General features: G+C 40.1%; 1 protein-coding gene across 45 annotated transcripts in view; it reads right to left on the reverse strand.

Annotated features, from left to right (window-relative positions):
• EPB41 (erythrocyte membrane protein band 4.1) overlaps positions 1-26,841 on the reverse strand; it is a 160,472-nt gene that overhangs the window by 29,429 nt on the left and 104,202 nt on the right. For 6 of the 45 annotated variants that reach the window (XM_039511986.1, XM_039511987.1, XM_039511967.1 and 3 more), the window contains 6 exons: positions 25,890-26,015; positions 23,885-24,096; positions 21,132-21,188; positions 20,974-21,015; positions 20,051-20,113; positions 16,771-16,950 (listed from right to left, as the gene is read on the reverse strand). In XM_039511986.1, coding sequence (XP_039367920.1) covers positions 16,771-16,950; positions 20,051-20,113; positions 20,974-21,015; positions 21,132-21,188; positions 23,885-24,096; positions 25,890-26,015 — 680 coding nt within the window. Of the gene's footprint in view, positions 1-11,994; positions 13,680-14,400; positions 14,631-15,016; positions 15,068-16,770; positions 16,951-20,050; positions 20,114-20,973; positions 21,016-21,131; positions 21,189-23,884; positions 24,097-25,889; positions 26,016-26,841 lie in introns of those variants that run through there. The other 39 variants (XM_039511995.1, XM_039511977.1, XM_039511970.1 and 36 more) reach the window with 30 other exon arrangements.

Below are 26,841 nucleotides of genomic sequence, written 5' to 3' on the forward strand. Positions count from 1 at the left end.
AAGGTTCAGATTTGCAACAACATTTATTAACAATAAATGTAAATATTTACAAAGCAAATAATCGGAGAAAAATACAAAAGAAAAAAGTGTTCCAAAAGAGAGGTTTAGTTAAAAATAATCTTATTGTAGTCCCCATGCACTGACTGTTAACTATACCATATACCACTGGTATAAAATTACAGACACTGAGTGGCACAGACACAGTTCATCAGAATGCACCTTCCTAATATTGGGTGCTTGTCAACAGGGGTGCTCCAGGCACCAGTGAAGCAAGCATGTGCCTGGGGCGGCATGCTGGTCACCATGAGAGCAGCAGTCAGGCTGCCTTCAGCGGCATGCCTGCCGGCTTCGGCAGCAATTACACCGAAGGCGCGGGACCGGCGGACCTCCCGCAGGCATGCTGCTGAATCCGCATTACCAGCGGACCACCCGCAGGCATGCCACCGAAAGCCACCTGACTGCCATGCTTGAGGCAGCAAAATACATAGAGCCGCCCCTGCTTGCCAAAAAACATAGCTCCAGAGTCCTAATCTTTCCCACAGCCCCATAACTGAGAAATATTCCTGTACCCAATAAGTGAATGTGTATCTGTCTAGATATCCTGGGTCACCACTACTCTAAATAGAGACCAAACTGGGTTCTAAATAAACTAACCTTCCCTCCTTTCATTGAGCTTTTCTAAAAGGTATTTTTTCCTTCTATCTATTGGAATATTCCTATTGTCTATACACTGTTTTTACCCACTGTCTCTCTCTCACACACACACACAAATCAATTAGGCTAGTGGTGTAATTTATACAGTGAAAAGTTACCAACTCTTACATAAATTAACACACTTTATATCATTGATAATCATCGTGACAAGCTCAGAAGTGTAGACTGTACAGATTCGGATTTCACTCTGGTGAGAATCAGGAACAACTCCAGTAAAGTCACAAGGGTGTAAGAAAATCAGTCTCCCTTTTTCTACTTGCCCTTTGATCATGTCCAAACCCCATTGCTTGCTGTTCCTCACTATATCCTTCACAAACTAAATGGGGAAACAAGGAAAAAGAAGTCTGCAGAAGAACTGGTTTGGTGTATAAGTGGAGGTTACTTACCTGTAACTGGAAGTTCTATGAAATGTGTTGTTCCTATGTGTATTCCACGTGCGGGTATGAATGTGCACCATGCGCCCAAGCCTGGAGATTCTCAGTAAGCAGTGTCCACATACCTGCACAATGGCTCTCCTCATGCTCCAGACCAAGGACATAAGAGGCAGTGCAGGATGATGCCTCTCCAGTTACTCTTCTTACCATGAATCAGATGAGATCCAAAGCAGGGGGAAGGAGGGTGGGTAGTGGAATACAGCTAGGGCCACACATCTCAAAGAACTTCTAGTTACAGGGAAGTTCTCTCTATTTCTGGTCCCGATGTGTATTCTACACATCGGTGACTGATAAGCAGTACTCAGACTAGAGGAGTGTATGAGAATGCAGTCCGTAAAGATGCTTGAAGAACTGAAGTCACTACAGCCGCACATGCAGAGGAGGCCTGAAATAGCCCATAATGCTTTGTCAATGTGTGAATGGAGCTCCAAGTAGCCACTCCGCAGTACTGGTACTTCCTGGAAAGATGCTGTGAAGGCAGCTTGTGCCTCTTGTGAAGTAGACCCTTACCCCTTCCTGGGGAGGAATACTCACTAATTGGTAACTCTTGATGATGATGCAACCAGAAATCCATTTAGAGATTCTCTGAGAAGATACTGCTTGTCCTCATGACATTTCTGTTAATGTGACAATCTTGGTGATTTTCTGACTGGTTTGGTCCTTTGCAGGTAGACTGCAAGGGCTCATCTGACATCCAGGAAATGAAGTCTTGTCGTCAACAGAAGCACTGGGTTTCGGGAAGAAAATCAGGAAATGGAAATATTGGTTTAGATGGAATTCAGAAAATACTTTAGGGAGGAATTTAAGAAGAAGGCAAAAGGAAACCTTTCTTCTCGTGAAAAATGGTGTATAGTAGGTCGGCCATGAGCGTTCCTGTCTCACTCACCCTCCTGGCCAAACTAAAGCAACTAAAATTGCAACCTTTGTCGAAAGCTGGGACATAGAGCATGTGGCCAAAGGTTCAAATGGTGGCTTGATAAGTATTGACAGGGTTAGACTGAGATGCCATTGAGGTGTAGGCTTGACCACTGGTGGGAAGGTCCTGACTAGGCCCTTTTGGAATCTAACTATTGTTGGGTGAGTAAAAATGGAATGCTCATATACTAGGGAAGGACGGCACTGACTGCTGAGAGATGGAACTGCAGCGAGCTAATGGAAAGACCCAAATTCTTCAAAGACTGGAGACAATCTAAAATGACTGGGATATCTTCAGATTCTGAGGAAGACTAATTGTGCCATCCCAGGCAAAGTTGTCTCTAGCTAGGTAGCATTTCCAAGTGGAGTCTTTCCTATTCCATGCAGACTCCCGGTGCTATTAAAAGATGGCAGCAAAAACAAAGTCACCAACCTGACCTCGTGGTTGGAATGATCTGCTAGAAGCCAGTTGTCCAAGTATGGGAAGAATACATTGCCATGGCATTTCATTTGGGCTGCCATCACTGAGAATACAATCGTGAATAGCTTGGGTGCAGTTGCTAGTCCAAAGGGAAGGACTCTAAACTAGTAGTGTTCCTGACCTACCAGGATCCGAATACATTTTCTGTGGGACGGATAAATATCCGCATGAAAATAGGCATTCTTCAAGTCGACAACTGTGAATCACATTCCCTTCCACAGAGAGGGGATTATTGATGCTAGTGTAACCAAGCTGAATTTTGAATAAAGATGTTCAGTTGTCAAAAAGACCATTCTCTCTCTTCTTTGGGGACTAAGAACTATGGGGAATAGAACCCTCTTCCTTGATACTGAGATGACATTCCTTCTATTGCCTGTCATTAGAGAAGAGAATTAGAACTTAAGAACCAAAGCTCCATCTAGCCCAGTATCCTGTCTACTGACAGTGGCCAATGCCAGGTGCCCCAGAGGGAGTGAACCTAACAGGCAATGATCAAGTGATCTCTCTCCTGCCATCCATCTCCATCCTCTGACGAACAGAGGATAGGGACACCATTCTTACCCATCCTGGCTAATAGCCATTTATGGACTTAGCCACCATGAATTTATCCAGTTCTCTTTTAAACGCTGTTATAGTCCTAGCCTTCACAACCTCCTCAGGCAAGGAGTTCCACAAGTTGACTGTGCGCCGTGTGAAGAAGAACTTCCTTTTATTTGTTTTAAACCTGCTGCCTATTAATTTCATTCGGTGACCCCTAGTTCTTGTATTATGGGAATAAGTAAATAACTTTTCCTTATCCACTTTCTCCACATCACTCATAATTTTATATACCTCTTTCATATCCCCCCTTAGTCTCCTCTTTTCCAAGCTGAAGAGTCCTAGCCTCTTTAATCTCTCCTCATATGGGACCCTCTCCAAACCCCTAATCATTTTAGTTGCCCTTTTCTGAACCTTTCCTAGTGCCAGTATACCTTTTTTGAGATGAGGCGACCACATCTGTACACAGTATTGAAGATGTGGGCATACCATGGATTTATATAAGGGCAATAAGATATTCTCCATCTTATTCTCTATCCTTTTTTAATGATTCCTAACATCCTGTTTGCTTTTTTGACGGCTGCTGCACACTGCGTGGACATCTTCAGAGAACTATCCACGATGACTCCAAGATCTTTTTCCTGATTTGTTGTAGCTAAATTAGCCCCCATTATATTGTATGTATAGTTGGGTTATTTTTTCCAATGTGCATTACTTTACATTTATTCACATAAATCACTTTGTGGCCCAATCACTTAGTTTTGTGAGTTTTTTTTTTTTTTTAAGTTCTTCACAGTCTGCTTTGGTCTTAACTATCTTGAGCAGTTTAGTATCATCTGCAAACTTTGCCACCTCACTTTTTACCCCTTTCTTTAGATCATTTATGAATAAATTGAATAGGATTGGTCCTAGGACTGACCCTTGGAGAACACCACTAGTTACCCCTCTCCATTCTGAGAATCTACCATTAATTCCTACCCTTTGTTCCCTGTCTTTTAACTAGTTCTCAATCCACAAAAGGACCTTCCCTTTTATCCCATGACAACTTAATTTACGTAAGAGCCTTTGGTGAGGGACCTTGTCAAAGGCTTTCTGGAAATCTAAGTACACTATGTCCACTGGATCCCCTTTGTCCACATGTTTGTTGACCCCTTCAAAGAACTCTAATAGATTAGTAAGACACAATTTCCCTTTAGAGAAACCATGTTGACTTTTGCCCAACAATTTATATTCTTCTATGTGTCTGACAATTTTATTCTTTACTATTGTTTCGACTAATTTGCCCAGTACCAATGTTAGACTTACCGGTCTGTAATTGCTGGGATCACCTCTAGAGCCCTTTTAAAATATTGGCATTACATTAGCTACTTTCCAGTCGTTAGGTACAGAAGCCGATTTAAAGGACAGGTTACAAACCCTAGTTAATAGTTCCGCAATTTCACATTTGAGTTCTTTCAGAACTCTTGGGTGAATGCCATCCGGTCCCGGTGACTTGTTAATGTTAAGTTTATCAATTAATTCCAAAACCTCCTCTAGTGACACTTCAGTCTGTGACAGTTCCTCAGATTTGTCACCTACAAAAACCGGCTCAGGTTTGGGAATCTCCCTAACATCCTCAGCCGTAAAGACTGAAGCAAAGAATCCATTTAGTTTCTTCGCAGTGACTTTATCATCTTTAAGCGCTCCTTTTGTATCTCGATCATCAAGGGGCCCCACTGGTTGTTTAGCAGGCTTCCTGCTCCTGATGCACTTAAACATTTTATTATTACCTTTTGAGTTTTTGGCTAGCTGTTCTTCAAACTCCTCTTTGGCTTTTCTTATTACACTTTATTTGGCAGTGTTTATGCTCCTTTCTATTTACCTCACTAGGATTTGACTTCCACTATTTAAACGGAGTCTTTTTATCTCTCACTGCTTCTTTTACATGGCTGTTAAGCCACGGTGGCTCTTTTTTAGTTCTTTTACTGTGTTTCTTAATTTGGGGTATACATTTAAGTTGGGCCTCTATTATGGCGTCTTTAAAAAGGGCCCATGCAGCTTGCAGGGATTTCACTTTAGTCACTGTACCTTTTAATTACTGTTTAACTAACCCCCTCATTTTTGCATAGTTCCCCTTTCACTGTACCTTTTAATTACTGTTTAACTAACCCCCTCATTTTTGCATAGTTCCCCTTTTTGAAATTAAATGCCACAGTGTTGGGCTGTTGAGATGTTCTTCCCACCACAGGGATGTTAAACGTTATATTAATTAGCCTCCTGGCAGTATTGAGAGAGTGGTCCTTGGAGAGGAATTAGGAAGGAGTTTAAGCGGGGAAGGGGGAAAGAAAGAAAAATCTGATGGAATGACCATAGTGGATGATTTCTAGATGATTTCTAGAACCCACTTGTGGGCGAAAAGTGTGAGAGCCTGCAAAGATAGGGGTAGGGATATAAGTGGTTAGCATCAATAAAGGCAGGCGGTTCTTGACAGACATCAAAAGTAGCCCTTAGGAGGAGGATGGATGTTGTGGTAGCAAAAGGGGTGGAAACGGAAGTCTTTGAACTCAGTTGGCTTGTGTGGAGATTGAGCCAGATGCTGATGCTGGGATGGTTGTGGAGGGAACAGTCTTGTTCTATACACCAGCCTCTGGTGTTCTCTCTTTTAGGCCAAGGTGTAAGTTCCCAGGGAGCAGAGGGTCAGTCTAGAGTCTTTAAACATGTGCAGGGACTCAAAAGTTCTTTCAGTGAACATCTGACTTGTCAAATGGTAAGTTCTCAGTGGTATTCTGCACTTCCCTGGGAACCCACAAAGAGTGAAGCCAAGACTCACGCCTCATAATTATATCAGTGGCTTGCTCTCTAGATGCTGCATCCGCTGCGGCTTGTAGGGATGTTTCTGTTACTAGCCTGCCTTCCTCAATTAAGGTTTGAAATTGGGCTCTGTCCTCTAGGGGAAAGGCTGTCCTTAAAGTCTGCCAGTTTGAAGTAGTTATTAAAATTGTATTTCACTAACAAGGCCTGACAGTTAGCGATATGGAACTGCAGGTTCATAGATGAGAATACATTTCTTTCCAAAAGGGTCAACCTCTTCAAGCCCTTGTCAGCCAAAGTGACCTTACAGTGTTGTAATCTTCTCTTTCTGTGGCTGCCTGCACAAAGTTGGGGTGCATGAAAAGAAATTCAGCTCCTTTGTCTGGGACAAAATGGCGCCTCATCTCTTTTAAGAGTGGGGGTGTAGGAGGCTGGGGTATGCCAGATGACCCTGGCTAGTTCCATGATGGCCTCATTTACTAGGGGAGAGACTTTGCTGGGACCTGTAGGTTACAGGATGTCAAGGAGCTGATGGCTGGGTAACTTGGTCCTCTTCCAGTGGGATCTGAAGGTCATTTACTATCATCTGCAGGAGCTCCTGATACTGCCTATGGTCATCTGGCAGAGATGGTGAAGCATTTGCTTCATCCAGTGAAGAGAATGAGTTCCCTGTCAAAACCATCAGTACTTGCGGACTTGGATCACTTCCTCCTCATACTGCAATGGATCCAATAGATGCTATGTGGAAGAGGTATGGTAGGGCTTGTGGACAGATCCAGGAATAGTCATATCTGGGAAGAGGGCATCCAAATCTCATCAAATTCCCTGTCAAGCTTCATCTGTGAGGGGATGATGGGCTGGCCAGAACATCTGATTTGTCCACGAAGGTGACTTGCTCTTGCTCCACCAAGGACCGTTGGTACTAGAGGGTGAACACTTCTGCCTGAGGGTTCCCATACTGTCAAAGTAGTTTCTTCCTCTAGTGAGGGAATGACTCTCCGGAGGATCAGGCTCAAAAGGAGGGTGGACTGAGGATAAAAGAGGAAGATATCCTCCAGTGAGGTATAGGTGTCTCTGCATGTCCCGGTGTTCCAGGTTGTCCAGTGGTTGTGACTGACAGTTCCAATATGTCCCAAGATGTTGAAAGTAAAAGGACTTTCGAGAAGGATGGGCTGGTACTGCTGAAGAGTCAGATGCAGCGCTCTTACATGGACCGGTGGATGGCGGTCTCTATGTTTAGCAGTCAGAATCAGTGACAGTACTGATGGATTTGCTTTCATGCTTTACCCTCCTGCCCGGGAATCTTAAGCAGTCCTGAGCTAAGAGTGCCTTTTTCTTGCGCAAAGCCCTGGACAATGATTCCTTGGGCTTAGCAGTTCTAGGCTCCACTCATAAGCTTGTGCTCAGAGGGGCGCTGCTTGTTGGTTGGCACTGGTGCACTGGGATGGGGTGAGAGGTCTCTCTGGCCTGGATCACAGTGAGATCTCATGGCCCTCTCCATAATGTGTTTCCTCAACTGAAGCTCACATGCTTCACGTGTCCGCAGGGGAAACAAACAGCAAATGCTGCTCTTTGCTTAGATATGCATCTAACCCAGACAGTAGAGACAACACTGATGCCCATGATTCAGAGAAGGAGCAAAGATGAGAGACAATTCTTGAATCCTAAGACTCCAGGCATAGTCCCAGTGCATGAGGAGAGTCTCCCAAGAAATGGAAGAAACTAAGCTAAACTATACAATATTAAACCTTTAACTATGCTAAATATTAAAACTATTTACAGGCTGATAAAAAACTGGAGAAATCTGTGGACACACAAGAGTCTGACTCAGGCCATGCGGCAGTAAAAAGGAACTACAGAGGCATCAGCTCACACAGCCTCTTATGTCCTCAGTCTGGAGCACAAGGAGAGCAACTGCGCATGTACAAGTGAACAGACTAAGGAATCTCCAGACTCAGTAGTATGGTGCACATGCATACCCATGTGTGGAATACACATAGGAACCAGCACCTGAAGATCTACTTCTGTATTCCAAGAGAACATCCAATTGATAATACTCAAATTATCCTGCTATAATTTTGATATTAGTACTGGTCAAGAGATCACTTTAAGACCTCACAGCACCTGCTGGTACCATTAACTCTTTGTGCAACACAGTACAAAGGAATGATGCTGCCTCATGAGACTGATAGCCTCTGGCACCAAATACAACTACGGAAGGTAAACTGAAGCACTGTAGGTCATACAACTTGAACAGTCTATTTTAAAAATTAGAAGTGTACTAGGTAAGGATGTTACTGGTCCTCTGCTAACAGACCTCATCTGAGTGTCTCCAATTAAAATGTAAATAATACAGGTTTTTAAAAAAAATTATATCCAGTACCACTTATCTATTTTAATATATTTTATCTTCATTTAATCTGAATTTCAATAAGCCCTGAGTTAAGGAAAAAATCTCTGCGCAAATTTCAAAGTGCTAGCGTCATAGTTCGTAAAAAGTCCCCAATGATGCCTGGGCCTGAAACAGACAGCCACTGGGGAACTCAAACCCATCTCCCTGCTTCAAAGTGCCAATAACTTTTAAAAGAAAATGTGGGTAAGACCAAGAGACTATTTTGCATTTCACCCCACAAGGGAGTTTAGCAACGCTAACATAATAATGAAAATAAATTAAGATTCACAGAATTTAAAATGACTTCTATTTGAGTACATGCATTATATATACAATCAACTAATTTATTCTGGAGTTTTGAACTTCACAACCCAAAGACTACGGGGATTGAAGCCTTGAAGAGAAGTCTCTTATTTCTGCCTCTAACTGGACTGCATCCCCAATTTTACATAACCACACAGAGCACACACAAGTCTTAGCTAAACAAACTCTAGGTGTGACAGTCGAAGATATTAGAATGAAAAACGCTGGAAAATAATTAAGACTAATTCATATTAATACTGTTAGCAGCCTCTATCCATTTAGGTATTTATAAAGCACGTAGTGACCAATATCTAGGTGCTGCTGAAACATCCTGAGTTGTAATAAGTCATCAAGGATTAAGTGCAAGAATGCAGCCTTCTTCACATAAACCTAGGCAAGGTTACATTTTATGCATCCTGTTGACATGTTTACTCTCCCTTCAGAGCAGCAAATATTCACAACCTTCTCAAATATTTACTATCAGTGCAACAAATCTCAATTACACTATTGGCCAAATACAAATGATGACAACAAGATCAGCACTGCCATGAATTAATGTTTGACACTGGCATGGTAACAATCGGCCAGTAGGCTAGCTAGATGGTTTGTGGTCACTCCACTCCATCTTGTCCTCTGGAGTCAGGATAGATTAAGATACATTATTTCAGTATTTCTTCATGAACGCTATGCGACATCTACCTTTACACTAAGGTATAGTGTGAAACACCTTATTCTGCACCTAAACTGCCTGACATCAGAAATTACATATCTAGCTGTAAGGTAACAACTCCTCTTGTAGCACCTTTTAAGAACATCTCAGTTCTAGAAACAGTAAATCATACTGTTAAAGTATCTCTGCTAGCAATAGACATAAAAGGAAAAAACATCTCCTTGCAAGCTATTTAAAACTGACATTTTGTACTACATTAAGCATACAGAACTATTTATATATACACAAATGTGTATTATTCATATAATGTTTTTTATTTCAATACTGCATCTTCAGCTGACCTTAAGGAAAGCATAGAAAGACAATTAGCATAGCAAAGTGTATATGATGTATGTATGTAATGCAATATAGAATCACAAAAATGCAGGGCTGAAAGGGACCTTGAGATACTGAACACATATGCAAGTGAGATTTTACCATCCTTACCATAAAAGGTGGTTTTGTGGTAATACTGTGCTTAAATATGCCCTGGAAGCAAACAAAGAGGTGGGAGTCTCTCTCCAGGATAGGTCAAAACGTAGCACAGAGTACTTATAAATATTTTCAAGAGATACATTGCAATTTGTACTCGACAAAACTTCAGTCTCTGATACTCTACAATTACCCTCCATCTAGAGGTCCAAGAAGCATAAGACTCTCCAGTCTAAGAGGAGGGAAGTAAAGAGTAAGACCTCATACATAATGAAGGCAAAATTTTAAGTTTCCTCCTTGATGTTCCTTTCCCTCAAAAAGCAGATCAGAAAGATGGTGGCTTACAGGAAGTGAACGTAAAGGCCAACTCTAGGATACTAGGTTAAGGCTCCATGAATTTTTAAATGTGGACAAGACCACATCCTAAGGGTGCTTGAAAGTAATGCAGTATTTACCAGGTATTTCTGTGAGAAACAGACTTGTGTGAATGGTATAAATCTAATCTAATGCAAGACATGCACCTTCACAATTTGTTTGGATGATTAGCTGATCTCTAAATAAAAAGATATTAATAGCTTGTTCAATTTCTTCATGTCCTGTTCAGAGATAGTAATTAAGCGCTGAGAAACATTATGTGGGGCTCTCTCAGAATCTGTCTGTAGTTCAAAGGTCTTTTACTGATAGAAACCAGTCTCATTTCAAAGTTATCTTGATAAAGAGATTGTTTTATTTAGGAAGTTCAGAGACGACCTGAGTAGAACAAAAGGATAGAAACTCTTCTTATCCTAGAGCGATAGATCTCTTGAACACTACATTCAAACCTCTTTCTAGGTAAGGTCCCCCCCAAAAAAATGCACTTCCTAGTTCCTTTTGACAAGGCAGATATGGCTGTAGAAATCATGGCCTTGTGATGATTGATATTCATTATAGTAATTTCAGGGTATTCTCTCTCTCTCTATATTTTTTTTAAACAGGAGTTTCTAAAGTAGTCCCGTGAGAAGTTGATTTGCCTCAAGTCCAGCTATCCTCAATAGCACCATATTAATCTCAGGCCTATGGCTCTTTAAACATAGTGGTAAGTACTTTTTTCTGGTTATAGTGTGTTTTGGGGGCACAAGAATAGTTAACGGCTGGGAGTGAAGGCCAGGGGCGGCTCCAGACATTTCGCCACCCCAAGCTCCACCGAAGCCGCGGGACCAGCGGACCCGCTGCAGGCACGCCTGCGGGAGGTCCACCGGAGCCCTGCCTGCCGCCCTCCCGGCGACCGGCAGAGCGGCCCCCGCGGCATACCACCCCAAGCACGCGCTTGGCGTGCTGGGGCCTGGAGCCGCCCCTGGTGAAGGCACAGCTACCCCTCACTTTTGAGATGATGTGCTGTGGAGAGCAAACATTTTTTCTAAGTAGCCTGGGATCTGAGTTTTAACATCTTGTCCTTTCCAATTCTTGTAAGCACTCATATACCAGAAGTGTTCAACACCTTGCATCTATTTCAGGTTCTCCCTTTAGCTTTTGACCCACTGGTCCAAAGTTCCAGCTTCCACACTGCTCTTTCCTCCCACTTCCTCAGGGCAATCCTCCTACATTTCACAACGAGCCCTACTACTGGGGTTCTCCATTCATTTGCCTACTGAGCCTTATTCTTTAGATCCATCCAGTGCATGATTCTTTTGAAGTGGCATTTCCCCTTAGTCTGTGGCTAAACCTGTATATGCATATCAAGGTTATCTTTAATTTAGTTTTAACATTTTTAAATAGTTACAAAGAAAAAACAGTATATTATGGTTTCAGTATATACTATTTGGCATCAATACAATGTTCAAATTTGTTTTTAATAGGAAGTTTATGATTATGGTACTAAAAGGGTCTGACACTTTTCAATTAAACTGGTATTGACACACAGCAAAAATCCTGAGGGCACAAATGGGAGCACTAATCTGAACTCATTACAAGTATTCAAGCAGTACTGGCCAAAACCATGAACATTCTCATGAGATTAAAAACAAAATTAAATTAATGTTTCACTCACTAACTAGATTCTTCCTAGCTAAAGTTCTGAAATACTGTTCAGTGAGCCTCAATCAACGCACTTATGAGCGTAAATAGAGATGCAAATGAGATATTTTAAGATTCACTATTATCCTCTTACTGGAGAACGTGTGCACAATTCCATGCACTCATAGATTTGTCTCCTTTCTTTTCCCAGTGCACACACGCACACGTGCACACCCACCCACACGTATACTTACACATTAACTTCCTAAAATTGTGTACATAACTCTATAAAGAAAAATATAGACACAGATTTTAGTCCCTTTCATCCAAGCGTCTTTCATTCTTTAATAGCCCTTTAGTGGGAATACTGATTGCAGGTCTCAGCAATAATATTATTTCTACACCCATACTCTACAGAATGCAAATTACAATGGGAAGAGTGGGCTGGCTCATCTCTGTCCCCTGACTATTATATACTCGGAAGCAACTGCCCACGAGAAAGAGTCCCATCTTCCCTCTGCTTTCTGAGCCACGTCTGCTCAGCCCAGCTGAGCATCAAATCTTGGTTCTCATATAACCGAATCATTAACAATACAGTCAAATTTAAACTCAATTATAGATCATTTGAACCAAATAATCCAGATATATACAAAAGTGCTACAAAAAAATAAGCCGTATGCAAAGGTTTTGTTAAAGAAGTCAAAATAATAATTGTTTTAACACTAGAATTATGATCTGGACATACTGCTCTTTTAACATGTTTTGATAAACTTAACAACAATGCTATTAGTCAACATGCAGACACAGGATGTGTACTTAACAGCACATTACTTCCATTCACATGACCATTAGTACACACACTTCAGTGAGTTCAACACAAATTGAAAGAACATATCTACAGTGCACCAAGGGAGTCAAATTCAGAAACAGATTCATTTAACCTTACAATAAATAAGTACTGCTTTTAATGAGGGTTTTGCCCCCCAAAACAAAAGTTAGACAGTATTTTCATTCAGAGGAGAGTTCAGCTATAAAAGATATGCAGTGATGCTCGTGCAAAGACAGTAGTAAGACCTGAAAAGGATCTTCCATAAAGAGGACAGTTGAAGTAGTCTGTTCCTATGTACATACATGAATTATCCCTAAGAGAGCCACTGACACGCAAGCCTTTTTTAATTAAAGAAAAGCGATTTGTATGCTAATATTGTTTTCTTAGAAAAGGAGTGGTTATGGACCAGACTCTGTACACTATTGTGAATGATCTTAAGCCTTTTGAATACGTATTTGAGACTGAATTTTCCCCACCATAAACACTATAAATGTATACAAGAGCTGGGTTTAAGAATAAGAGTAACCTTCAATCAAGTCTTTTCACAAACCGCTGTGCAAGAAGTCTGAAGTGTACAGAAGCAAAACAGCCACTGTCAGCATGTCCACTTCAGTGCTAAAGACTTTCAGATAGGTACTCAATAGCTAACATGCTTTTTAAAGTTTAGTCTGTAGATCACCAAGGCTCAAATTTCAGTGTATTATTGCAGGTCTGGCAACCCACTGCCACTCCTTTAGAATTCCAAATCATACACTGTACAAGGTAAAATATTATGATAAACATAGTTGTAGAGTGTTCGTAGGACAACGAACTACAGAGATCAGAGAGCAACGCGTAGAAGATGCAGTCGACCATTCAAGAGCTGTGGTCATGAGGTTTCAATTAGTCCCCGTTTCCGATCACAGAAAGACCAACCACCACACAGTTAGTGCAAGGACCACAAAAAGGGACATCATAAAGGGAATGCGTGGAGAAGGAAAAGTACTAGAGTACAGGTGGCACTTTTTGAGTGATTTCTGCTCCTCAGGAATTGGAATAGAAACCTTTGGAAGAACGTCTTCTTTTGCTTGCTGGGGCAATGCTGTCTCAGTAGGCATCTGCTTTTTTATTTTGTCTTCATCCTGTACTAACAGAGGACGTTCCTGTGTCTGCTTTCGTGGTAGAAGATCAAGAAAGACAGAGAGATGAACAAAAATGACAGATGGGAAGTGCTCAAAATGGTACTTAGGGATGTACAAAGTGTTAGGACAGGTCTTCCAGAGGCTCTGATCAATATTTTATTACTAAATTGGCAAACTGCTGTGAAGGACAAATTCTGTGGAGGCTCAATCAGGATAGAAGCACTTCAGCAATATCCTATAACTTAGTTTCTGAATATGACCATCTTCATAGAATCCACTAATCTTAGGGCCATGTTCATGAGTGTTCACAATTTCCCTTTGAGAGAAGGATAATTTAAAATCTAGTGCTTAAGTGTTCCACAATTGAAATTGTTGAGAAAAGTTAATTTTGTTGTATTACAAACAGAAATGGTAGTATAAAAATGCAGTCTTTTACAACTTCCTATACTATACTGGCCTTAAAAGTGACATTCGTTTATAAGGTTTGACACCTAGTTTTTAATGCAGATGATAAAATCTTGTTTTGAAGATTTTGCAAATGAAGATAGTATCAAAATTTCCACTTTTTTTTAAAATGATATTGTAGTTATGAATGCAAAATTTTCAATCCCTTAGGAATCAGGAGTATGGAACATGAATGTTTTTAGTAGTAACATTCCAAACTCTGGATTTTGTTTTACATTTTAGTGCATCTGAGTCTTCAGAATCTAAAGAATGTGAAATTATAATGAACACTGTATCATACAAATGCTTTAGCACTTGTGAAAATTGTTTGGGAAAATTTTATTGCAGTTTATTCAAGAAATGCTTTCCATTCTTTCAGTTGGCCAAGCATGATCAACCCCGGCACATCTACGAAAGAAAAAATTTGGCCCTAAGCTCTCTCAGTTGATCCAACCTCCTTTGATCAGTCTTGTGTTTTGGGGCTGGTTCTTTGCACACCCCTAAGTGATGAGTATCAGGGAGAAAGTAGCTGGGGGACTGGGCAGCAAAAGAAATAAAATAAAATGCAACAGTAACATGATTATTAAAACAAAAAACAAAACGGAAAAGGAAAGGAAGACAACATAAAAAGAACAGGGTATAGTTAAACTTTCATAATTGTTTTTCTTTCCGAATACACGGTTACATCTTCATGCAGCTTTTCAACCAGCCATGCGCCGAAATAAGCAAACTGAAAGCTGCAAAAGCTGCAGCAGTGCAAATCCTTTAAAGTGTTAGGTCAGGAAGCTGTGAGATATGAAACTACTTAATGTTGCCCCCCCCCAAAAAAAATGTTACTCAGCAGCTGCTGTTGAGTTTTTGCTTAGTGCCATTACAATAGCAAAATTCTGGTTCAGAAGCACATATCATAACAGCAGCTTTACCTCTGGCCCACCAACCCTTCTTTCAGAGGACAGGAGAGTGGCTTTCTTGACCTGGACATACACAAAGTGTGTAAAGTTCAGTTGTCTTGTAATGTAAGATATAGGACTAGCAGAAAGATAACCCCGTATAGAATGCCATGATTTTTGCTACAATAGCATAATGGTACATCAGCAAAAAGAATTATATTACATTCAAATTTATCGTCCTTATACATTTGATAATAATGTGAAGGCAAACTAAAACACTATTCATGTGCCTTTCTGCAGGTGTCTCATGTTACCATCATAAATCACCTTCACTGAAATGCCGTTTTCAGAAGGATCATGTCACAAGTGTTGGAACTTCCAGAGACAGGTATCACATAGGGCTGGCACCACCCTTAGTACAGTGTTAAAGAATTGCTAACAAACCACTGTGGTTGCGGGTTGGTAAGCACACACTATCCCCTCTGTCCCCATCTTGGGAAATACTCTTATGGGTGGAGACCCCTGTATCATCTCTGCTGGAGAGCACGCTGCAGAAAGGCTTCTTAAAATGAAGTTCAGTGATCAAACTGTTAAGTGGCTTCATGTGTTTAACAAATTAACTGGAAACTTCCTCCTCCTCCCCCAAGATTATTCCATGTTACAAGTTCCACACTTGCATGGTTTAAAAGTCAAGCAAAGAAAAACAGTCTCCACAGCAACTGGTGGCGGGGCAAGGGGGGCAGATCTATGGTGAAATCCTGGGCCTACTGAAACCAGTGAAAGTTTTGCCACTGATTTCAATGGAGCTAGGATTTCACTCCCTCCCTTTAAGGCAGATAACTATCATTGTTCAAGAAGTTGTAATTATTTTGATCTAGGAGCTTTAATTATGAGTTAAGTAACAGCAGTAGTAATATGACAAGGCCTATCCCAGTAAGATACTGACTACCAGTAAGGAAGAGACTAGACAGCAGACTGACTGATCTCTTGGCTTCTCCAGCTTACTTACTGACGAAAAGTAGTAAAATTCTTATGAAACTAAAGAAGAGGCCTATGAATGTGCATGAACTGCTACAAATATGGATAACACTTCCCTAAAAAGCAATTATGTTTCTACCAAGCCAGGGCCCAACCCCTTGTATACCCCTGTGCCCATGTTAGTAAGACATCCCACTGGAATATGGGTACACACAAGCAGTTCCTGATGCAAGATCAGGGCCGAGTTACATACACAACTCTCTTAACAAGGTTCCTCTCTGGCTTATCAAGCCTTGTGATTTTTGGTTCTTAGAGGCACCATCCAAAATATTTTTTTTCCCCTCTCCATGGCTTCTGATAATATCCTTGAAGCTAAAATTTAAAATTACAATCCACATCAATTTTGACATTTTCCATTTTGGAAGATAGATTTACCCCCACCTGTATTTTGAATAATCCAGATCCCAACATAACTATTTAAGTCTGCGCTCTTGTAATGTTGAAACTGATAGCAAGAAAACAAAATTCTAGTGGCAACATTAACTAATGTTGCTACAAAGCCAGATAGGAAGCTCCAATATTATTTTATACTGTATCACATAAGAATTGTGACTTAAGCTAAAATAAATGAATCCCTCAGCAACAATGTTGTTCTTAAAACCCACCAAAAAAGACATCTGAAATGTCCCCAACCAGAAATATAACATGAGCCAAGTTTAGTCCTCCACTATTTAAAGATGTTCCTTTAGCGTCAGTATTTAGTTGCTACAATATAAAATCAGTAAATACCACATTTCATAAGTACTCACTCCTTCCACTCCGGTGGGGACCTGCCCATTGACGTTAAATGTTCTGAAGGGGGAGTGAGTAGACAGGCGTTTATCCCATTCACTAGGCCGGGACTCGGGGACGGACTCCATAAAGTTCTTCTTCAGCTCACTGATGTTAGCATGATGTTTCTTTATTTCTTCTTGAGTTTTATCTAGTTCCTATGATTTAAAAAAATCAAATGAAGATGCACATAAAAAGAGGCCATCTAAAATTGCCTGTGCTGCCAAATAGCAAGCTGCACTCAAAGTTGTTGCTAATTTCCATTAGTTGTGCTCACTCTAAACATACAAGGGAATATTCTCCTTCCCTTTATTCTACCCTTGGATTGAGGGACAAATTTTAATTAAGTGGAAGATGTCTGCCCCTCTAGCAGTGAGACCTGACATTAGTCATCTTTTACTTCAGCAAAATAGATTACAGTCAAAACACCTGGATTTTTACCTAAAGAGGATTTAAAATATCAAGGTACAAAACTAAAAGAACCCCGACAATTTGATTTCATATCCTTCACTGCATGTTTTCCTCTTTTGTTGTTCTTCCATTAACCCTGAATAGCTAAGGGAAGCTCACAGATGCTGTTAACATTCTTAAGAGTTTGTTTCTAGTTTCCACTTCTTCCACTCCCATATGAAATTATCTTTAAAAAGCAACCTCATAACCTTCTTTGCCCACACCTCATTCTTTCCAGGAACTATACCAGTGGTTTCACACTAGTGAACAAAATGTGAGATGAGAAAATTACTCCTAAAACTAACTGAGCATCTACTTCATGCCAGAGTAACCAGTGCACCCAAGCTAAAACAATATGGGTATGGAAAACGTTAATTCTCTATTCTATGATGCCAGGTTACAGCATAAATGCACAGACTTCAACACAAGTCCACAATTCAACTATCTCATTCAAAAACAGCCTTGCCTTGCAAGTAAAAACAGTTTGTTTAAAACAAAGCCTTTTGAATAAAATAGGCTTAAGCTAAACAAAGACATTTCAAGACAGTGCAAAAAACAAGCAAGACAGATTCATTGGCAAATTTGATTTTGCCGATTCCAATCTCTATACATTCAATTGTTTTTCAACCTACTAAGTCACTTACTTACACAAGACTAGATTGCTTGCATTTGCTTTAAATTAATACCTGTCAAAAGAGCCTACTCTGTCTGGTCACCCAGTCCCACGACCCTACAAGCTTACCAAAGACAGACTGCCTTCAGCTAGCAGAGATAAAAGGGTGCTTCATTAATATAGCTCTCTCTTTTGGCCTATCCATGGGGAACCAATAGTTTTAGCTTTTGTCCCACATGAAAACATGAGATGAGTGCCTGCTAGTTAGAAAAAGCATGAAAAACACTGTTGAAGACTCCATGGTAAGCTCAGAAGCTGGAATTAGCAACACATGCAGAGGAGCCCTGCCACTGACTCTGGATTGAAAAAACACAAAGATCACGCCTCTTGTTTAGCCTGCCCCTGGTAAGAAGCACTTTGTTCACATTTGGACTTCCCCTGCCAGAATAGTATTAATGCGGAAGCTAAAGTTTAAGATGTATCCCACAGAAGTTTGAATTGCTTTTGTAAGCCTCTTTTAATGAACAAAGCGCTTTAATAATTACACTTTTTCCTGTTCCACCTTTTTATAAATTTATGAAGCACAGAAGTTCAAGATCTGAAGGAGTAACTGTTTTCAATAAAATAAAACAACATTTTCTAGAACATTTTCCCACACTCAGCCAGTCTTCTGGATTTAATCTGATCTGCCAAATACATAGAATAAAAAGGAAGAAACAATAAGTAACGCAACCTTTTTGGTTGCCCATTTCTAGCTGAGGGTCTGTGAACACCTGTAACAAAAGTGTTTCGGGTGGCAGGGGAAGGCAGTAAGAGGTTGAGGAGGCTGAGGCAAAACGAAGTGCACTGGAGCACACAATACATGTGCCAGAGCCAAGTACCACACTAGCAGGAAAAAAGCATTTAAGACAAATTTTCATTGAGAATAGATAAACAATTAGCTTATGCATGGCCTAAACAAATGGTGGGTGAAATCCTTGTTGCATTCTGACTGTAGATGACTCCTGTTGACCATTTTACTGATGTCCAAAAGCTTAAAATTGTAGCCGTCAGAAACCAAAAGCTGCAAAGCTTTAAATTAATATTTTTTTAAGAAAAAGGCAGTTATTACATTTCATTTTCAAAAGCAACTGCTGAGGAAACCCCTATCAGCTGCTGAAGCTGTAATCGTTAATAGAAACACAACACACAGAAAAAGTCAGTACCAGAAGCCACAAAGTGTCTTCCATAACAATGTATAAATATATGATTGGAACGTTCCAGTCTTCGAGATCCTATTTGCGTGTGAACCCTCTAAATTTTAAGTTTCAGTATCTTAAAGCTGACTATCCAAGATCTACACCTGTGCATGAAATGACAGAAAACAACCTTGCACCCTCAGAATACAGCTGAGCAGTAGCATACTGAAGTGTATTCAATGGCACACTTCGCTAGGGATAGTAATTACATCAGACGCTAGGGGACTTGCTATTGACCACTGGTTTGTTCCAATGTAAGAGACCTGTATGTTTCCTAGAACACATTAGAACAGGAAAGTGTTTAGAGAAAAATTACAGCAACAATGATGGTAAATTCTATTGGCGGTTCTCTGGAAAGCAAAAAAAGGCCCCATCTAACATTACTGTGAGCAAGCAATGGTGGCTTGAGCCCTCCTGAAGTGGCATGAGCCCTTCTGAAGAATGCTGAACAAGACTGCTGTATAGTTTATACAGCTTGCAGCTTTACTGTCAGTCTCATTTTTATGTGCTCAATTGTGATTCATCCTTGATTCCATTCCCCTCTTTTTTTCCCTTGTCTCAGTCAAGGAGAGACACACACACTCTCTATATACTTGCATCCTGTGTGATTCATGTTATTCTGAGTTACCAGTGTAGAAATTCCTATTTGTGGACTGAAGGAAAAAAAACATGCAATAAAGTCACTAGGATTCTAGAAATAGATTTAACACAGGACTATCCCAATCATATATTTTTCTGGTAAGTATGACAGAATGAAAACCAAAAAAAGGTAGGAGAAATGACTGCACATCATCGTGTTTATTGACGACATGCAAAAGCATATTTTTTTTAAAAAAGGCTTCATGCAACAGCATGCAAAAACAAATTCAGCAGCAGAGGAGGAAGAAAAAGAGTTCAGCAAAGAATGCAGAAGGTCCAGGCAAACGCAACTGAAATAAGCGTCAAGTTCATACAAACCTCCAACATTAAATTGCTATGCCTGATATAAATGTTTTCACCATCTAGTTTCTTTGATCTTTTCTGTGAAAATGAAAGAAAGGGGGAACAAAAAAAAGAAAAGCACAGAAAATTAAAATGTTTTTCTTGCGGGAATCGCAAATTGGCAAATAAAAAAAGTTAAATAAATGTTTGGAGCGCAGCATTGTGCCAATATGGGATGGGCCATAGAACCACAAGAACGTGTGTAGAAACAGTCACCACCAAGAAATGGAGGACCTTGCTCATGAACAATGGAATAATGTAATGAGTTTCATTTAAAGAGACAGTTCCCAGAGTTTCATTGGCTTATTTGCATTGCTACAACAAAGGCATCCTGCTCTCAGCAAATAAATGTTCAACATTTTCTATGGAAGACTTGCAAAGATTAAGACATTTTCAACTTCCTGATAATGAAGTGTGTATGGTGCTGCATTAAATGGTATTGTACGTGTAGTTTTCCCAATGCTTCCAACCTTTAAAAAGCATTTTATTAAAATGTGTACTACAATTAATATACTTGAAATACCTTCAGCGTTTTACATATCTTCCCTGTCATGTACCCCATAAAACTATAAATGGCTAAGTTTTTGCATTTCCTGGAACGTTCAATGTACAATTTTCTTGTGCTTGTTACTAGCTTTATTTCAGCACAGAACTGTGAAACACAATTCATATTCGAAACAGAGTATGTTTCTCACTAAGAAGTTCTTTAACAGAGATTTATTTAACAATCTCAGATTGCCACTGGGACAAAAAGCTGAATCGTTTTGAAAACAAGCAACGGATACTTGCAGATTAAAAATCAAAGCACATGAAGAAATTGGAGCACTGTCTTTTTAAATATATTAAGTATGCATGAGTGATATGGCAATTTTGCTTGGTGAAAGTGTAAAATGGCTAACCTTCCTCATTCTTATCGGATCTTCCTCTTTTTCTGCAGGCTGCTGTTTTGCAGTGATAAAAACAAAAAATGTTGGTTCATTTAGTTATGCTGAACCTTCATTTTACAACCTTTTAAAAAAAAATGTGAACAACCTAACTGATAATTATCAGCACAAACCTGGGGCTGGTCACCATTTGTGGTAGGCAATGTGACCTCGCTGTGCGTTTTCCCCACCTACATATAAGAAATAAAGTGGTAAAAACATTTCTTGTTAGTAGATTTTTGGAAACCACTCAGTTTCAAAACACAGCTGAAATATTAAGTTGGTTTTGAAATGTGTCAACGTGCAGGAATCAACATGCAGTCTTTTGAAGAGGGTTAACAAGGGTTAACATAACTAACAGTGACAATTTGTTAGTTCAACATCATGTTTCTAAAACTGAAAGTACAATTGAGACCAGTGTTTTAAAAGACCCCAAGAGCATTTATTTAATAGTTCCACCAAAGATAGGCTTTTTGTTTTAAGGATATTTGGAAGCCAATGTTTCCAAAGGTTATCTACAATTTGATACCCCAATGAGATCACTGTCAAAAGTGACATGTTCAAATTAATAGACGTACAACTTTTCAAAGACAGAAAATAAAGATGTTCTTTCATGGTGATCATCTAGGCTGACCCTCTGTATAACACAGGCCATACACATGTCTATAAGTACATATTTACATTTGTCAGCCAATTGACCTACCACTAGCACTGGATCTGAGTCTTTCATTCCACATAACTGTAGAACTAAGAACCAATATTTTCAAAGCTTTTTAAAGTTAAAAGGAATTGAATTCATCCAATTCACATAGGCAATCCAGGCTGTAACAGAGATGGCATGCTTACATTTGATGGGCAGGATAAAGACCAAGAATCATTCAAATAAAACTGCACCGCCTGCTAGCCTATCACTGAAGTAACTTTGGAAAGATTACCTTGATGGGCCTGTTGAAATAGCAATACCACCACCACCACAATGCAGGAAGAATGTTGAAATGGGATAAAGTACAAATACAGGAAACATCACAAAGATTGGCGGTCACAAGGCAAAAATAGTTATATATGCAAGGATAAAGAAACAGGTGATTAACCCAAGACTAGATTCCATTATGGAGCAGTTTAGGAGCTTCTAGAGTCTACAGGATTTTACAAGAATTCTTTCTACACTAAGCGCCAAAGTAAACCTAATACTGTAACTACTTGAAAAATCTGTCAGATAAATGAGGGACTAGATGAATGGAATTATTTTAAACGCAACCATTGTGTGGCATTAACCTGTTTTACAATGTTTCAATTATCTGCAAGACTCCATTAGTCTTTGGCACTCATCCTCAGTGACTTAGTGCTCCTGCTCCATGCCTTTATGACAGAAAGTTCAGAGCTCTTAAATATTTGGCAATGGTGTACAGCCATTGACAATTTTAAAAACTGTGGTGTCATCAGTCCAAGTGTGGGTTACCAAAAGTTGTGTTTCGTTAATCATAGACGGTCCTGTTGACTAACTGATTTGTTCACCTCTCATGTGTGTTTTTATATACAGAGATATATGGCAAGTAGACTATGCAAGGAAGAGAGGCACTTACATATCAAAAGAAATACACTTAGTACTGTATGTTAAGGAAGCTACAAAGTGGTTAACACACAATGAAAATGTGACACTGTGATTATGGTTTTGAATTGTGGTTCTGAAGGGCCAAATTCACCAGTTTTAAGTGGATGCAACTTCATTAGAGTCAGAGATTGACCAGATGTAACCAGGTCCAAATTTGGCCCTATGTTTCAAGATTGCCACCAGTTTTCTCCAACCAACAAGAATTCTTAATATCCCTACAGGGATTCCTTGAAGACTGAAAATAAAGATTTCTTGGCTTGTCTGGGGGGCTGGTGAGGATATTGCACTGTCTCCTCCCTCGTGCCTCAAGTGCTTATTTTATACATACCGATCTTCCATGGAATATAACTACATCTACCATATGTGACTTGCTCTCTATATGATGTAATTACAAGAAGAGTTTGACTCCCAACAAAAAATGGGGAAAACAGAATGTACAGTATTCAGAGTGACAGGAAGCAATCTTAAGTTATCTACTACCCTTTCTGCCTCTAGATTCTCCACAATCCATACCCTCTCTCAAAATAAACTTTAAAATAATGTTGAAACACCTCTTCATATACTATTCTGCCTTATATTTTTATCTATCTATATTTTACACAGAATACTCAAAGAACCAGATATTTTCACTTTCCAATTTTTAAGTAGTCCCACTTAATAATATATTCAACACAGTCTCTAAACAGTGTTTGAACAGTCACAAATCAACATTTTAGTCCAGCTGCCAGCCTGTCAGAAGTCCATTAACAGCTCTCCAGGGAAAACAAATCAATTAAAACACCACCTTACACTATAAAAGCTGGAAGACTCTGGGCCCAATTCTTCTCTCACATTGTGTACATCAGGGGCAATTCAACTGAAGTAAAGAGCGTTATTAGTTAACAAGAACAAATTCAGTTGTACATGGAGTTAATTCTCAGCGGAACATACCATTTTAAGGTGATCAAAGGGTAACACCGAATTTGTTTAGGACCATCCCTGAAAAAAAGTTCTGCCCTAGGTACAATTAAGAAATGAAAACTGTAACATGCACTGTAGCATTTTCTGTGGTATCTTGAAGTTCAGGAAAGGTATTCTCTGGAATCAACCAACTAGCTAGAGGGGATCCCATTCCCAGTCCACTGACTACACAGGGATGAGATACCTCTCTATCCCATCCCATCTAATGCAACATTGCCATTGGAGGCCATTTTAGAGCTAGCATTCCATATAAAGCAAAAATCACTTGCAGTCCTCACAAATAAACACTTTATGGTAATTCTAAGGCTAGCGTACCTTGGCCACTTCAGATGGTTCCATCTTCACCTTCTCGGGTAGCATTTCTTCATGCTTTCCCTCAGTTTCCACAGCTTCCTTCTCCACTTTAGAGACTACTACTATTTCCTTGGTATCTGATGCAGCTGGTGGGGTAGGTTCAACATGTCTCTGAGCAACGGTTGGTGCAGAGGTGGGCCGTGGGCTTCGGTCAGGTGTAACCACCGCTACTGCTGAACAGGAAAAAAGAGTCAAGGCAAGGTTCAAAATGCATAATGATTCTAGATCCCTAGGAAAATCTTCCCAGGTTAGAGCACTGTAGTTTAAAGAGGGGGAAAAAAAGGGGGGGGGGAGGGGGTAAAGCAGCTTGTGCATTTAGTACAGAAAGGTGGAGGATATTTTCCTTATAGTTTTAATAAAAGGCATTGTACAGAAAGTTAAAAAGCAAGCTTGCACTCTGCAAAGAAGCCACACCAGAAATACTAATTTACTTGTGACCCTGCAAGGAGTTTCTGGATCTTTCAACCACCACTGATATAAGTTCATCACTATGAAACCTTTAAAGTACAAACATTTATAACTGTGATCATTTGTATTAACTGTACCATGAAGTCTCCAAACAGAAACTTCAGAAGTTTTTGAATCAGACATTGAGATTCTCTACCTCCTCACCATCTCTGGATCAGATTTATGCATTTTCTTTTGGCCTATTAAAAATCACTAGGTATTTCGTTATAAAACTTTACAGACAAGCAGCAGTCTCCAGTTGGCTTTCAAAGCAGACTTCTACTTTTTAGGTCAAATGATTTCCCCTGCCACAAGAAGAGTCACTGTTGAGGAACGATGCCCATCATTTCCCAGAGGCTTCAAACACGAGTCTGTCAGCAGAAGCGTGCCTCACATACAAGCATCAGGTACATGCAAAACTCACCAACTCTCTTCCTTCCCTAATTCTAGCTTCTGAGCAACCAAGTTTCTAAAAGTCCTTACATTTAGGAATAGGTGGTCAAACTGATCCTTTATGTCAAAGCAAGCCCCAAACAATTCACTAAGCAATTTCTATACCCACAATAGCCTATTAATTGTTATGGTTGTCTAATTAAACTTCTTCCCATTATCTGAAATAATAAATTCAGTTTGACAGAAGCTCATATTCATGAAGTCAACTACTGGTTCAAATCAGTGGCGCTGGAACATTTTTAACAGTGGGGTGCTGAAAGCCAGCCCTCTTACCCCCCTCTGCACCCCTTCCCCCGTCCCCTGAGCTGGGGCCAGGAGCAGAGCCATGCCTCCAGGAGAACAGGACCAAGACAGAGGTAAGGGGGCTGAGGCTGGGGCCGGCAGCTGGGAGCCCATGTGTGGGGCCAGAAGCTGAGCCCCACCTAAAACCTGGGGGTGCTGCAGCACCCCCCCACACCCTTAGTTTCCGGGCCTATGGCTCAAATAGGACAATACACACTCGATACTTTGTCCAAGCTAATACTAATTTACTACGGTTCACCCAGCTAGACCCAAAACATCAGAAATTTTCAGATTTAAGGATCATAGACTGTATGTTTAGATATCCTCTAATCCCTGTTTTGCCTCTCATTCAAAAAGGTATTAAAATGCTTTTTGTCTTTGTCTATAAAATATGCAGAAATACTGTATGTATTTGACCAATACAAATAGCAGACTAAGAGAAAAATGCAAGAAAACTGCAAACATAATTTTACTGGTAATCAAGTGCACAAATTTGTTGATACCGAAGTTTACTTAATTTTCACTGTTACATATTAATCCAAGGTATCACATTTCTCAAAAAAACAACAACACTTCTCCTACACATCAATAAGTGTCTAGTATTGACCTGGCATCCTTTTGGCACAATCTCATCTAGCACCACTGCCTTGACACTGCTTGTACTGCAGAAGTGACAATAAACATGGGAGAAGTTGTACGTGGTAGCTGTGAGATAGCAAACAGAGTCAGGCTTAGTAGAAGGAAATGTAAACCACACGGGTGTGAGAAGCCATCACAACTGTACCTGGCTCCTTTTGGACTGGTTCCAGAAATTTGGGCTCTAGTTCTAGATCTTTCATTGTCATCACTTTCTCTTCCTCCTCATCTTCGTCTATTGGGCTTATCTCAATATTTTCAAGGACATGTATAACTAAAAAAATTATGCATTCATTAAAATGCCACCTCAAAGACGGCAGGGAAAAGGAGAAGTTACCAAGAACAAGCTTGCAAGAACAATCTCTCTTCAGGAACCTTGTCTGAATATCAGCACGCAGCATTATGATACTAATTTTTTGATGCTTTGGGATAAGAGGACAGGGGGAGAGAGAACAAAATTCACACAGTTTCCTTTGGCAGACTATAATTACTTATCTGATGTATCAAATACTAATTACTTTGATTACGAGGTTATACTTAAAATGTATTTCTGTACCCAGCATAATATTGGCTATAGAGGCACAGCTTGCTATGGATAATAATGAAGTGGTCAGGCTGAGAAAGGAAACAATTAACTGTCAGGTGTGCACAGATTCAATGCCTGGGAGGCAACATGTTCACAAAAATCCATCTCAACAGAGCTGGGTGGAGAAATCGGTACAATTGGGCAATAGCCACGTGCATGGTTTTGGAGGTGTAGTAAGCCACTACTCTGACCCACAGAGGTGTATGTGATGGGATCAAAGAGTGGAGGGAACGGGTACCTTGCAAACAAAGACTGGTTGATGGGAGAACAAAGGGATGATTTCCCTACAAAGGGAAGAAGAAACTCTGCTGATGCACAAAACTGTGGACCATGTGATCCGGACATAGCTGGCAGGCTGGAAGTGCAAGGCTCTGAGGATCTATCTTCACCTTAATGGATTTGTTTGTGTGTATCCATACTATAATGTGATTCGACCTCCCACATAGAAGTCGAATAAGTCGAACTTCTACATTCACACGACACCACCACACACACACATTCCCGCATACACCTT

Source organism: Mauremys reevesii, linkage group 23, assembly GCF_016161935.1.
Source record: "Mauremys reevesii isolate NIE-2019 linkage group 23, ASM1616193v1, whole genome shotgun sequence".
Taxonomy (NCBI): domain Eukaryota; kingdom Metazoa; phylum Chordata; order Testudines; family Geoemydidae; genus Mauremys; species Mauremys reevesii.